At 27.6% G+C, this 15,938-nt stretch overlaps 1 protein-coding gene across 9 annotated transcripts in view; it reads right to left on the reverse strand.

Moving 5' to 3' along the window:
- Positions 1-4,133: 4,133 nt before the first annotated feature.
- LOC106678964 (intermembrane lipid transfer protein VPS13A) overlaps positions 4,134-15,938 on the reverse strand; it is a 92,820-nt gene continuing 81,015 nt past the window's right edge. For 7 of the 9 annotated variants that reach the window (XM_067045528.1, XM_067045526.1, XM_014417838.2 and 4 more), the window contains 10 exons: positions 15,668-15,864; positions 15,385-15,580; positions 14,397-14,558; positions 13,257-13,377; positions 9,745-9,774; positions 8,360-8,486; positions 6,966-7,032; positions 6,432-6,577; positions 5,299-5,425; positions 4,134-5,203 (listed from right to left, as the gene is read on the reverse strand). In XM_067045528.1, coding sequence (XP_066901629.1) covers positions 5,057-5,203; positions 5,299-5,425; positions 6,432-6,577; positions 6,966-7,032; positions 8,360-8,486; positions 9,745-9,774; positions 13,257-13,377; positions 14,397-14,558; positions 15,385-15,580; positions 15,668-15,864 — 1,320 coding nt within the window. In that variant the 3' untranslated portion in view covers positions 4,134-5,056. Of the gene's footprint in view, positions 5,204-5,298; positions 5,426-6,431; positions 6,578-6,965; positions 7,033-8,359; positions 8,487-9,744; positions 9,836-13,256; positions 13,378-14,396; positions 14,559-15,384; positions 15,581-15,667; positions 15,865-15,938 lie in introns of those variants that run through there. The other 2 variants (XM_067045527.1, XR_010842926.1) reach the window with 2 other exon arrangements.

Here is a 15,938-nt window from a genome sequence, read left to right on the forward strand (position 1 = left end):
GGCATTATCTTGATTAAGCTATTAACAGGTTTCGCTAGGTGGGATTATTCACGGGTCTATCGAGTCAAACAGCCAAACCAAACCAAAGGTTTATTACATAAAAAACAATTGTGATTACTCAAATTAGCTTAGAATGCTCAAATATTTTTTATGAGAAGATGGTTGGAGTACGGTAAGCAGAACTTATTTGTGTATCATTATAGTACAAGAGCCGGCTGGAAAAAAAAATAGTTTTTCTCTCCAATTTTTTATTACTTTAATGAAACCAACGTATACTACTCAAAATTGGTGAGTTTTCTTAGTATAGTTTGGAGAATACAAAATGGCGGCTGTTTCAGAACGTTAAAAAAAATATTTTTCATTCGGAGCTCCATATCTTTGAGACAATCTACAACACTAGAAAACCTAATTGAACATTCTTTAAAGTAGAGTAAATTTTGTAAAATATAAGCCCTAACAGAGCTGTTTACGTTCTATAGTTTCCGAGACACAGCTTTTTCAAATGCAACATTTCATAAAAAAATTTACAAAAAATCAGTGGTTAATTGATAGTGAATTAATTGTGGGAAATCTTTATCTCAGAAAACATAAGACATACAGATGTCTATTAGCACTCATATTAAAGCTAGTTTAATGTCCTATAAAGTAGTTATGACGTTTAACTTCGTATGAGCGGTAGTTTTCATGATATTTGCTAAAATGAATTGATTTCTAGTTGTTTGTAGAAAATTGTATGTGCAAAATTCATATTCATATGCAAATATCATAAAAACTACTACACCTACGAAGATAGACGCTATAAACTACTTTATATAATATTAAACTCGCTTAATTGTGAGTTCTGGCAGATATTTGTACGTCAAATGATTACTGAGATATATTTTTTCAAAAATCTTGTCCGAACAACTAGAAATCAACATTTAGTGAGTATAATTTGGCAAATATGAAAATTAAAACTCCTACGAAGTTAAACGTCATAACAACTTTATAGCATATTGAACTAGCTTAAATGTGAGTGCTAATAGACATCTACAAGTCTCTTGGTTTCTGAGATATGTGTAGATTTCCCAAAATAAATGGACGAAGTACTAATTTTTTTTTACAATTTTTATAAAACGTAACTTTTTAAAAAGTAACATAACTTTATCATGAGAACTATTGAAGGTAAATAGCTCTATTAGGGCTCATATATTAACTACTTTAAATGATGTTCTGTTAGATTTTCTAGTGTTGTAAATTTCAAAGATTTGGAGTTCCGAATGAAAAATTAGTTTTATTTAAGTTTGAAACAGCCGCCATTTTGTACTCTCCCTAACTATACTTGGCAGACTCGTCAATTTTGAATAGTTTACATTAAAGTAATGAAAAATTAGGGATAAATAACTGACTTTTTTTCCACCGGGCTCTTGTACTGTATAAATTCTGCTATATAAATATATGATATACACAAATATATCATTACTGACCGCACCTCCGACCATCTTTTCCTAGTATCGGCTCTACGGTCAACAATAAACAACTCAGAGTATTCTTTGAGTAGTTCATTTATTATGAATATGATTTGAAAAATAATGAATCATGAGACCATTTGAATTTAAAAAACGTATGTCTAAAGGAAATTATCCATAATTAAGTAAAATATAGGGAAAATTCAATAGTCCAGGAATTGGCGTTTTTACGTGGATAATCTTTTAATATTTCTCCATGTTTTGAGGGCAATGACATACACGTTGGTAGTTTATCACCTGATTTATTTTATCGGAAATATAAAAAATGCATTTTCATAAAAACCTCAACCTTAGCTCAATTAAACAAGATTGAATTCTCTATAATTTTGTACTTAATAATTTTTTTCGTCAAGAGTAAGGTTTAGGGGCATCCTCTCTTAACTATGGAAAATTGTGAGAGTGGAATAGATAAATATGTGTGCGATAACGCATTCAAACTTTACCGATTTGAAAAATGGCTTCGGATCTGATATACTCTGATATGTTTGTTGAAAAGTTTCATATATTATAGTAATTAAGGCTTGAGTGTAAAGGAAATCAATTTTCAAAAGCGCTGCATATTATTGCGGTTTATTAATTGTATTAATTATTTATTGTAATTACTTTAATTGTAGTATTATAGGTTTTTATTTACTTATTATATCAGTAAATATCAAAAAATAATACATTGTTTCTAAATTATTAATTATGATGCCTAAAAAAAATTAGTGGATGATAATTTGGAGTTCCTATTATCATCGTGGGGTTACCAATGACTGGTGCTAAATCTGGAAATTATGTCCTGACTACAGAAGAAAAGCCACTGATATTGGATGGATTTTTTTTTTATTCAATGTTTCTTAAAACTAAAAGCCATAAATTTTGAGAGGGAGGGTTATTTTTCTTATTCAATGTGTCTTAAAGCCATACATTTTGAGAGGGAAGGTTATTTTTTTTTTATTCAATGTTTCTTAAAACTTAAAGCCATAATTTTGAGAGGGAAAGTTATTTTTTTTTATTCAATGTTTCTTAAAACTTAAAGCCATAAATTTTGAGAGGGAAGTTTATTTTTTTTCCTGGATACTTGTAAAGGTTCGTTATTAAAATAATAAACCATAAGTTGAATAACTTATGGTGAATTTTATTTTTTAAAACATCAGTTGAGATTTGATGAAATTTTCAGCAGCACACCACAATGTCAGTCAATAATTTTAACAATACTGTGGAAAAATATGCAGTATCAATTATCTCAGTTCAACAAATATTTTGGAACATTTAAATTGAGAAAAGGATGAATAAAGATGATAAAATTTTCAGTATTGGAAACTAAAATTCAATTTACATTGATATTAATTGTTTATTATTCGTAAATTATTTGATTCAGAACTAAATTTTAAAGTGACCTAATCTTTGAAATGAAATAATTAAATTATATTGCTTCTAATTGGTCTATTGAATTACCTATATGTTATGAGAGCAGTATTCTTATACAGAGTGTACTACATTTAAAAAAACTAATATTTTGGGAGAATTTAAAAAAAAATTTTTTAGTTTATTTCACCAAATTAATATAATTTTGTACATTCTACAAATTATGAATACGAATACGAATTAGAAATAAAATATTGCAAATTGATATTATCAGAATTCAATGTGAGTGGACAAATGCTGACAAGTAATACTTCAAATGAAGCCATATCATTCATAATGAGATTACAGGAAATAAACTCTGCTGAAAAAATTTTCTTGTAAGACAGGGGGATGCTCAAGCCTGTCTTCTTTTTAACTTTGCTGTAGGAAAAGCTGGATGTATGTCCGGAATCCAACACCAAGCAATTCATCTTAATAGTACAGTTCAGCTTCTGGAGAGCACTGATGACTTTGATGTTGCTGCCAGATCGGAGCGTGCATTAAGAGAGTCATTTATTTGAGTCAGAGTAGATGGACCAGGGACCGGTTCTTTAAGATGAAAATAGACTACTGATCTTAGAAAGATCAATCTTGAGGAGCATTTTTGGTCCTGTTAGAGAGGGTGGAATTTGGAGAAGGAGAAATGCTGAACTCGCTGGCCTTTATAAGGATATAGACTAGGTCAAGTTTAGCAAGACAGAAAGACTTTGATGGGCCGGGCATGTCACACATATGCCAAATGTAAGATAGGAGGACTCAGTGACATCGGACACACAGGCTCTACAGGGAGTCCGAAACTGAAGAGCTGCTGCAGCTGATCATATTGACTGGCAAAAGCTTTTGGAGGAGGCTCAGTTTCAGTGACAGGATGTAGCACCATCTATATATGTATGTATATATGAAAGGATGTTCTATATTGTTAAAATTAAGTTTTTGATTAAAAGGAAAGTCTCCAATGACACAAATCTGAAGGTCTATTATCGTTATATAATAATCTATATATCTAGTTTTATCTATGTGTATTTATTTTTATGTTATATATATTTAGTTTTATCTTAATCCGAGAATAAAAATGAATCACCTAGGACAATGAGGGAAAGATGACATATTAGGTAAAGGTTAATAGGAGACAGTTCTAGGAAAGACACAGAATCACAAATGATGAAGGTGAATGATTCATAAATATTGGAATGAATCAGAGCAGAAAAGAAATGGTGAAGATCACTGAGCTTTGAATAAATTTCAAAATACAACATAACTTTATTAAACCTTTCATGGTACATCAATATATATATATGTGTGTGTGTAGGTACTAAAAATATAATACATTTACAATTTATCAATAAATTATTGCAATCACTTCACAGTATATGGAATTAGTTATTACAAAATTTATTACCATTCACAGGTGAAGTATTAATATATTTCAGATGAAAATATACAGGGGTTCACAAAATTATTTTAATTAACTAATTAAGTAATTAATTTGTGCTCTCATTAAAAAAAATAATTTCAAAATTTGATACGCTCGCAGCCTAAAATAGCCATTCTTAATAGCGTCTACAATGATCAATCAAGCAAGACCATTGAAGAAAATAACAGTAACTAATAATTACAAAAATATATTTATATCAATTAACAATTGTCACAGCAGTCTGGTTTATAAAAAAATCTCCTCATCCTATAAAATAAGCTGGCTAATAAAAATAGTTAAAAATTGACACTTATACAGTGAAATCACAGATGAATATAAAATTTACAAAATTCCTTAGGTCACATTTCAAGTTATGATCTTATCATAACCCCACATATGTAAAAAGAAAATATTTTTTAATAAGTTAAAAAATTCAAATATACCATTGAGAGAAAATTCAAAAACATAACATAAATATAATATACATAAATATAAAAAAAATATCATAAATACAAAATTAAAATTTATTCTTGTACCCCTTTCACTGTATAATGTGTCTTGGATAGACAACTATAATCTTACAAATATTTATTGATAAACAATATACAAGAAAGACTCCCAAATAAACACTATTTATAATCGAGGTAACATTACTGAACAGCAGTAGGATCACCAAATTTGGGTAACTCGACTCACTATTCACTCAACTCATGATAATTTATATATAAAAAAGAAATAATTATTATTATGTATCTGCAGCTATAGGGCAAGGTTTGTCTTCCATGTTGAGAATCATAACGGCTTCAATTTTTTTCTGCAACCACTGAAGTAGAGCAGGGTCTTGGCATTGTACCGCCCTCTCATTGCCGTTTAAGTAATTAAAGCTTTCATCCTATAATATAATACACAATATTTAAATATTTCTACATATCCATTCAATAACAATAAAAAATAATGACCAATACATGTTCATAAGTATTGACTGACCTGCCGAACTTTGAGCATTAGTTTATTGTCTTCTATATTGGGAACAGACATTATATCATCTACCCTCACTCCCCATTCCATCTCCCATGTTCCCCAAAGACGGCATTTTTCCACAAAAAATACATGTCTGCAAGAAATAATTTAAATTAAAAAATATTCAAATTAAGTAATAATTAAAAAGGCAGTAACATATTATAGTAAAAAGAGAACAAACAGTAGTTTGGATTTGTAAAATACGTAAATTTTCTTTCATATGGGGAAAAAAGTAGTTTCAAAATTTGTTTCATCTGGTCCTTTATAAAAGAGCAAAAAAAATAATCAACAATAAAATGATAATTCAAGGGTGCACCTATTTATGGATAAAAAATGCATTTATTTTTAATATTTCTTTCCAATCACTGTAAGTGATTCAAATATTTTTTTAATCTTTACCGATTAGACTTTGCAATTACTCATGAGCAATAATTTGTCTGATTGCTGATATTGTTGTTGTTTCGTATGCTAAATAGTCAAACAAAATTTTATTATTTCTAAAATATTATGAGCAATAATAATAATTTTATTGATTGATTTATTAACTAATTTAATTCATAAAAGATTATAAATTTTTTTTATGCTTTCAAATCATAGTAAAACAACAAGCATGTAATCAGTCTCATAATGAAAAATAAATATGAACTTCTTATAAATCAAAAACCAAAACCAACTAACATGGCCCTTCTGAAAACTTACTTGTTCATTTTTGCAGAAGAAATTATGGTATCATTTATATGGTATAGTCCATGAAGAGTTTTTTCTTCTGTTAACATTTCTATCCCCACCCATCAAAAAAGAGACTTAATATCAGCACATTGCCGTGTGAAAAAAGTTAAAAAAATAAAAAAATAAAGATGCCAATGGTAATGGTATACTTCAACGTGACAATGGTAATACTTCAGGAGATATAAAAACTTGTTAAAACTAAGGTTGTAAAACAAGTTTGATCCTAAAAAACAGTTGCACTGACGTTAAAACCATGCCTAACATGTACTGGTAAGTAAGATACATAATATAAATAACTATATGTTTTGATATAATTTAAATTATTTAACATATTCTAATTATGTATCTCATGCCAAATGTTAACAACTTACTGGAGGGTGATGAGTAGATAAGACTTTCCATCAGGCTGTAAAGGTGCATGTGTCCAATAAATATCTGAATCAGCATAATGACCTTTATTCATAACCATCAAAAGCTGCTTGCCACCCGCCTCGAATACAGAAAATGGCTTCACTCCCTAAAATAATCAATGGAGGGGATGAATTAGTCGGGAAATAGTAGGAGTATTAATTATTAGTGATAATTCAAAATTAATATCTCAGAAATCAGAAGGAAGCAACAATTTATAGAGAAAACTGGTGATCTATGCTGGAACAGGTCAAGTCTCAAATGATTGGGATGTATCACCACTTAATAATAATTTTAGGTAATAGACCAATAAAATATCTTAATTTATTAAAAAAAATAAGTATAATATTTTTATTTATAGGATTAATGACCTAAAAAGAGATGTTTGCTTATTAATATTAAAAAAGAAATGACCCAATTAGAACAATCTTCATCCCTAGGTGGTAAAAAAAGTAAAAAAAATAATAATGTTGTTAATAAAGAGATTTTTTGCTCACCAAATATGGGTTTAAATATCTGGGCTGTCTAGTCCTTAGGACAAATTCTTCTCCAGTTTCAGCAGCCCTATGATAAAAAAAAGTTAAAGGACAACACTAACAAGTTAACAGTTTTTGTATATTTACTACACAAAAGTTGGGAAATGAAAAAATGAAAAAAAAAAGTACTTGGTATTTTTATAAGAAATAAATTATTCAATATTGATCAGCCTATAAGGGAACTAGCAAGGGAGGTCCTGGAAAAGAGCTTTATTTTGAAAGACCTCTTAATGCTTTGAGGGATTAGTGTAAACTGTTTCTCGACCATGTATAAAATGTATTTGATACATACATTTTACGACTGAACGGACCCAAAGGAATCCATCACACCAGAAAGACCCAACAACTTACTGTTGAGAAAAAGTTTAAAATGTTAGTCAGGATTTTAAATGATGTCTTTTAGCATAGAGTCAATAAATAGTTGACATGGTTACTTAAAATTAGGTTTTGAACGTTGAATGATTCTCAGGATCATTGATAAACATCAAATCATTCATAAATATTGTAAAAAACAGGTTTTTCTTTACCAGCTTTACATGGAATGTTATTTTTTTAAAAATACCCCAGAAAGTAATTTTGTTGCGTTTTTTTCTTGAAAAATTCAGTCAGTATAGTTTATAATATTTTTATTTTATCACAATATCTTTTAAAAAAAGATATATGAATGATGATATAATTTAAGATTTCATTAAAATCATAGTAAGAGAAAGTTTTGAATGCAGAGAAAAAGGTATACAAATATAAAAAAACTAAAAAAGAATTATGATAAATGAGAATTTTAAGACTAAATTAACAAAATTCTCATTAATGTTTGGTCAAATTTCTTCACCATTATCAATTTATGTATAAATATTTTTATGTACGAATAACTGATTATTCAGTAAAAAAAATCGTGAATACAAATGTATTCGGATGGTTAATCATATTTTTTTTCCTGAATAATTGATTATTATAAAAAATTCTGGAATAGAAATGTATTTTGTCTCTCATCAATCGAACTCTGACTTGGTCCCACCACACTTCAAATAATTTTCTAATAAAATAGATAAGTTCAATTAAATTTAATTACTAAATTTTCAAAAATTATTTTTTGAAAAACATATTACAATCTGATTTAAAGAAGAGGAAAGTTTTAACAAAGAATGTACATTGTGCCACAAAATTAAATGCACAAAGAATACATTTGTGTCACTAGGTTGCTACTCTTCTCTTTTACTCTATTTCAACAAACTCAAAATAGATAGCAGTTATAATCAACGTGGTACTCAGAATTGATGTAAAAACTGGGGGTTTAGGAATCTCTCACCAGCACTCACTGCTGTCAGAAGAAAGATAAGTTAATAACAATGCAATACCTCTTAATGCCATCTGTTGCCATAGCAATACAGTCAACAACACCACCAGATGGTTTTGTCAAGAGGCCCATTAGTCCTTTGCCGACACTTCGGAAAAAGGCTTCCAAGCCATCATGTTGTTGAATACCTGCAACAAAGCAAAATAACTGAGAATAAATTATAGTAGAAAAATGTTAATAACTCAAAATAGATTTTACAGATTCGTAAAGGAAGACATATTAAAAAATAAATCCATAAATAGTAGACATTGGTGGAACAAGGAAATAATTTTTTTATACAATTTTTTACTTTTCTTTGAATCATTCCCCTTCTCTCTCAATTAAATGAAAAGTTTAATAACTAAAATCTGATTACTTATCACATATAAAGGCTGGCCTTTTTCTCTTAAAAAATACCCACACTACTTGCTGATTATTTAATTTGGTTTTAAGATTACCAATTTACTACTAGTTAGCAAAGAAAAAAAATCATAAACAAGTTACATAACATCCAAAATTAGAATTGGACATTATATCTCTCCAATCAATTTTGATTTTAAAGCAGATTAATCATTTTTACTTTCTCTCTGCAAAAATTTTAATCGGTTTAATTTTAGATTACTAATTATTGAATACTTTACATACATATTTCGTTTCAAGCATAAAATTTTTCATATTAAATTATTCTCATAATAACTACTCATCCACAGTCTTACATGTTTTACTGGACTAATATTAATAAATATTATTTTTAAATTATTGCTAATTTAATACAAAGTACTCAAGATAAGAATTAAAAACTAAAGAAATTCTTTATATTGAATGTTACCTTGGTAATTTTGAAGATGGACTTGTATCCAGTTAATTTTAAACGGATTTTAACAAATCACTTTGTAAAATGAAATTATACAAAAGTTCCTTCTGCTTTAAAAATTAATATTTCTCAATGACACCTTTTTTTAAAAATAAAAAACTATCATTTAAATTTAGCAGTTTGAAATTTGGAATTAATATTTTTGCAAAAACTAAACCTAACTAATTTGTGACAATTTAACAGCTAGTGAGAAGAAATCATTAGAAATAAAATTTTCAAATCTAAACATTTAGTAATTTTAAGGCAGCTTGTTACTAAAAATTAGGAAAACTAATTAAAAAATTATTTGAACAAGTGAATAGGCTTAGGAACCTAAATCCTTAACATGTGTCAATAATTCAACTAATATAACTTTGAAATAGGCAAACAAGTTAAGGGAGAATCTTGTGGGCAAAACTTAAACTAGTACATTACAAGGGTTTTCCTTAAGTTGTTTACCTATACTTTTTAGTATTGTTTTTTATAGAAAGTAAATAAAAAATAATAATAATGCATACAAAAGTCATAGTGATTAATGTGTAAATCATGCAAACCTGATGTTGTGGGTCCGAAGGTGTGCTGTCCTGTCACATTTAGAGAAGAGGCGATGGCCAAAAAAAACAAAGTCAGATACACCATTCACAACTACATCAAAACTAACATTAATACATATCAATTATTACACATCGTTCAGTTGGTGTCTTCAATTTACTCCAAAGCCAGACTATTATATGGTTAAAACAATAATTGTATTCATTTTTTTTATTATTACCATCTTTTAGTAGGATAGAATCATTATTGTATACAAACCAAATCATTAGAAGAAATTAACCATGTTTCAATGATCATAATCGACATGATTTATTTCAGGACCAGGTACAACCATATACAGAATTATAAAATGGCTACTAAGAAAAAAGAATCCAGAAGTTTTAAAAACCATTTCATTTTTGGAAAGACCAATTTACAAAGAAAATTTCTTATTTTTGTGTTATTTGACTCTTAAATAAATTTAAAAAGTGAAAACATGAAAAATGTGAGTATCTAGTAAAAAAATCAAATGCCTTCATTTACAAATGGAAATAAAGTATGGAAATGATTAGCATACAATAAATTTATTTAATTATCAATGGTAATAGCTAGTTCTTTTTAAAGGGTAAATAACTAAAATACAAATTAATAATATTCTGTTATAAAATTTAAATATGTTAGAAATAAAAACTAACAAATATTTAATATTATTATATAAATAAATAATCAGTGTTTCAACCCACACCATATTTCTTCATCAGGGCTCATATGATGTGAAATGTCTGTCATCTAACTGTATACCTCTACCTATCTCAACAGTCCTGATGAACTGCCATATGGGTTGGTAAGTTGGCCATTAATTAATAACTGAAACTATTTATTAATGTTTTTCTTCACCCCAACCCATACCATCTCCTCTTAAATTTATATTTTCGTTACTGCTTGTGATATGAGAGACATATTAATAATGAGGTTTTACACAGTCTGTATAAAAGGTAGATGATATGTAAATGCCATGTGAAATATAATTACAGGCATTAGATCATAATTAATTGTGAGAAAAATGTTTGGATAAACAGTACTTTCATAATAAAACATCTAATCAATTAACAGATTTTTCTTAATCTGAGTATGATAAATTAAATGATAATAAAGAGTATGATAAGCACTTTTAATAAACACTGTTAGAATGCAATTAAATTTTTTTTTTTAAATAAAAATAATATTAAACTTATCATTAAATTTAATCTATTTCAAATAGGGTTACATATCTCATAATGTATTAAAACGAACTCCAGTTAAAACTCTCTCCATTTTACTTTGAGTTATTGAATTTTATGGGTAATCAAGTTCACTGAAAATTAATTTCAAATTATAGATATGTTCTGTGAGGTTGGTATAAGGATAAAAAATTGTAAACAAATTAACTTGCATAGTTTAAAAAGGTAAGAAACCCACAAACTCACAAGGCAAACAACAGTTGTCAATGTACTGTTAAGTGAAGAGACATAAACAGTAACCTGCCAATACAAAAATTAAGATTTCTCTTACTAAGAAATAAGATCTGCGGAAACATCAAATTAAAGAGTACCCCAACCCTCATTTTCAATCGTCATTTTGAGGGTTATTTTGAGTTATATTTATTCAAGTTTTTTTTTACTCGAGTTAAGGAATTCAGTTTTATCTATATATGTATCAGGAAACAGGGTTGACAAAGTTTCCTTTCCTTATGAGGTATAAACCTAATACCTAGACTGATTCCCAAAATCAAATTCAAGATTAATAATATCAGTAATTTAAAAATTATAAATACATTTTTGTCTGATAACTAAATAACAACAATGAATCCAAACTTAGGAAACAAACAGGAAAAAAAATTAAACAATGAAATACGAAAAGCATGAACATAATATATAAAAGTTTAATAAATACAATAATCAACAACTAAGTTTTAAAAATAATTACATGAATTCTGATATGTTTTGCCAATGGTATATTACGGATAAAGTTACGAACTCTATTTCTTGTACAAAAAAAAAAAAAAGTTAATAGGTTAGTTTAAGCTCAAAATTTACTGAATAAAAATTTAATTAGAGGGATTCATAGTTTATATCTCATGCACTTATGTAAGTTTAAATCCAAATTTTTGACTATGAATAGTAAGCACAAATATCAAGTTAATATACTAATTAGGATAAATGACAATAGAAGGAGATAATATTTAATTAAAATCAAATAAAGGGCTCGATTCAATGTCTCAGACTGTTAATAGCTCAACTAGGGGAAAAACTATTTTAGTAACTAGTTCATTTTAATTCACACAGTCAATAACAAAAATCAAAAAACAGTGAATTGTTTGATAGATCAAAATTTAGACACATTTTTATTTATGTATGTGCCTACTTGTTATGATTAAAGGTCAATTTCAAGAATTTATTACCTTAAATACTCAATAAACTTTAGGAGGAATTGGATAAAAAGGTCCTGAAAATCCTTCTATCTGGTCAGTGAGTATTATACTTATATAAGTATTTTTTATATTAGTATTATATTTACATAGGTATTGAAATAATTCAACTTTTGTTAAAACTCAAAACAAAATAGATAAAATTTTAGGAAGATAGTCCGGGTGGAGGTCAATAAAGGTATCAAAACAGAAAAAGAAAACTGTTTAATGTCAACCACTTTACAGGGCTTTGTTAGGGCTAAATGAAAAATTATAAATTTTCAAAATGATAAAAAAAATGAGCCTTGATAATTTATATGTAAAAAAATACTCAACCATAATTATCATGTTTACTAGGGAAAGATATAAATATAAAAAGATACTTGATGTACCTAACTTATACATTGAATAGAAAAATATAATTTAATGGTAACAAAAGAGAAGACATTTACTTCCCATGAGTTAAACATATTTGGTCCCACTTTAATGGTGAAAAAAATCATACTTCTTAACAGTCAATATGAGACTTATTAATAATTTAGAGCTACCAAACAAATTAAAAAATTCAATTATAGCCATATATGACAAGTGAACATTATATAATGATCATGGAAAAATAATCTGCTATAATAAAGTATTTATTATTATCTTAATGATAGTCTGGATTTGAAGTATGCAGTATAAATTGGAAAGCAAATTACATTACATTAGAGACAGATTTACATCAATAGAACATGAAGCAGAATGAAAGGTAATAAATAATAAAGCATTTTAATCTCCTTATTTTCATTCTCAATATAAAAAGACTGGAGACAAAGCATGCAACATACATTGTCCCAAGTTTTTTATAATACTCATTTTTTATGAGAGTGATTCATGCAAATGTATTTAATTGTTTAGAGAACAATTAAATACAACTAAAACAGTTTCCTCTAAAGCCGCTTTTGTCAACTACATTAGATGTTACTCTCATGCAAAGTATCTTCAAGCAACGTCAACAACATCATATTTACATTGACTGTATAGTCCTAGATGAATATGTTCTTTATCATTATTTTTACTGTTTCATAGAATAATTTTACTTTTTACCTGTCAAATGCTTAATAATCAGTCCAGACATTCCCAGAGTAATTCCAACCTCAAAAGTTCTATTATTCTGTATTAATAAATCAGGTAAATCACACATTTGTTGAAGGCACAATCTCCTTCTCTGTGGAAAAGAAAAAGAGAATAATGTAAACAAAATTATATTTTATAAAAAAAATAATGTGTTCCAAGGTTGTTTAATACACAATATAGAGAAGCAGAAGAGAAGACCAATACGTCTCTAGAACATAAACTCTCTCATGGATCTTACTTAACTTAGTAAGCTGACTAGCCAAATGTACTACAAGTACTCGGTAATGTACTTGCAAACAATGCTTGTGGAATGCTAGGTCCGAGAACTAACAAAATACAAGGGATCTAGGTATTTAATGGGCATACTTGTCCATAAAATTGATAAAAATCAAACTTATAGGTTTCTGCAATTAAAGCTTATTGAATTATCTTCCAATACTTGTCTTTTAAAATGTTGATATAATTGATTAAAACATATATAACTTATTATAAGTATTTTGTCACATTTATAAAAATACATTTTTAATTTTGTACATATTTGTTTTGTGATTAAATAATGTTAGTCATTATCAAGTTGTTAACAACAGATTAAATAAAGAAGATTTTAATGTTTTTATTAGTAATAAAACAACAAAATTAATGAATTTAAAATTTTATAGAAAATGTTCACCCTACTCAAATGTTTTAAAAGTTCACCCATATGAAGTTGCAAAGGTTGGAAATGGACCAGGTAAGCGGACCTTAGTGAAAAAGCCCGTAACATTTCTACACTCAGACCAGCTCTTTAAATCACCCCATGCCAAAGCTATCCCCAAAACATTAAAGGAAAAGAAAGATTACAAATTCTATTAATATTATAGAATACCATTAATATACAATATTTTATAGATATTAATTAATATTTTACTAGTTTCTTAATATAACACAAACTAATTCTTAGAATAGAATACAGCAGGAAAACAATGTATTCAAATAAAATGTTCTTTAAAATAAAATGATAATCAGGTACCATTTAACTCTGAAATAATGACTCAGAAGTCATTATATCGAAAGTTAAATTAAAATATTAAAGAAATCATTATCATATCATTACTATAGTTTTGAATTTACTTTTTTGTAGTCATCATCAAAATTTGGCGGTGTTACACCATCTGGTAATGCTGTTGTTATTAGGGAAGAATTTCCGCTGCCTCCAGCACAAAGATGACCCATCAGCATTTGCGCACCCAATGATAGTCCTTCACTGAATTCTTCAGCATTTTCGATTTGGTTCTATGATAAAAAATGAAAGAGAAATTTGTTTAGTTTTGTTTGACAAAGGTCCTAAATATATTTAACATCAATCAACTCCAATGGCTCTATAACTAATGTAGATTGAAAAAAAGTATTCAGTTTAAATTAAATTAACAAAAGGTTATGAAAGAACAATATTACTAATTTTTAAAATGGAAAAGTGTGTAAGAAATACAGAATAGATCCCTTGATTCTTATTTTACATTATAAAAATAAATAGCATAAACAGGAATAGATAAATAGTTTTTTTTTTAGTATTAATATTATTTTTTAATTCCCTTACCAATAATAAGAAAAGAAAGTATTGTAACTAGGTCAAATTTTTGATGTGGAATTTTCAATAGATCTATGCATATCAGAGTTACCTAATTCCAAAAAAAGCATTTTTCGAAATCATACTGTTTGAGTTAACCCATAAATGGATGTATCAATTTTATTATATTGTATGGAATTGCTATTGCGGCAGTATACTAGAAAATCTTGTTTTTTGATTGAAATCAAAATGGCTCTTATGACTTTGATGAAACTAGGTGAAAGTCTCCTTAGAGCCATTTAATATTTCATATTTAGTACATTCAAATGAACAAAAAAAGTTATAGTGAATAGTAAATTTTATTTGTCTGTAACATAAAAAGTATAATAAGAAAAAAAAAAGAGTAGCTGTTTTTATAATTTAATGAATTATATAAGTAGAGAAATCTTTCATAAAATAACAAGTTGTGAAGAGATAATAAGAAATTTAATAATAAAAGAAGCTTAAGATGTAACAGATTATATTGTATAACCTGTGAAGAATAAAACTTACCAGGGCTGGATCATAGTACATGTCCCCTAGACCATGTGTAAAATCTGTAACAACTGAATAAGGATTCCCGAGTATGTCCAATCCAAGTATGAGCACATGTATTTGTGGAATAAGCTGGGAGGTGTAATGTGAAATTATTTCAGAAATATAATTTTCACGATTGATAACTAATCCTTTCCATTCAAAATATGAAGTCCTATAAAATTAAAAATGTTATAGTTACATTGAGCAATGAATTTTAGCAGATTAGATGAACAGTGACTGTACTAAATTGTTTTAATACCTTATATTTATTCCTTTTATTTCTGGATGAGCTGGAGTCAACATGTCTAAAAGGTAGTGCATCAGATCACCATAGTATGATCTATCATAAATGCTTGCATGCATATTTGTTCCGCTAAACACAAAACTGAATTGCAAGCTGATGGGTGATAGGTGCATATATTCAACAGTCATTCTTGACTCACTGCATGGCGATGACTTAAAAAATATACATATATACAAAATGTAAGTGAATTTACATTTTAAAGTGATCGAAAGTAATGAAAATTAAA

This window comes from Halyomorpha halys, unplaced genomic scaffold (assembly GCF_000696795.3).
Source record: "Halyomorpha halys isolate HHAL.00 unplaced genomic scaffold, Hhal_1.1 Scaffold170.1, whole genome shotgun sequence".
Lineage (NCBI taxonomy): Eukaryota > Metazoa > Arthropoda > Insecta > Hemiptera > Pentatomidae > Halyomorpha > Halyomorpha halys.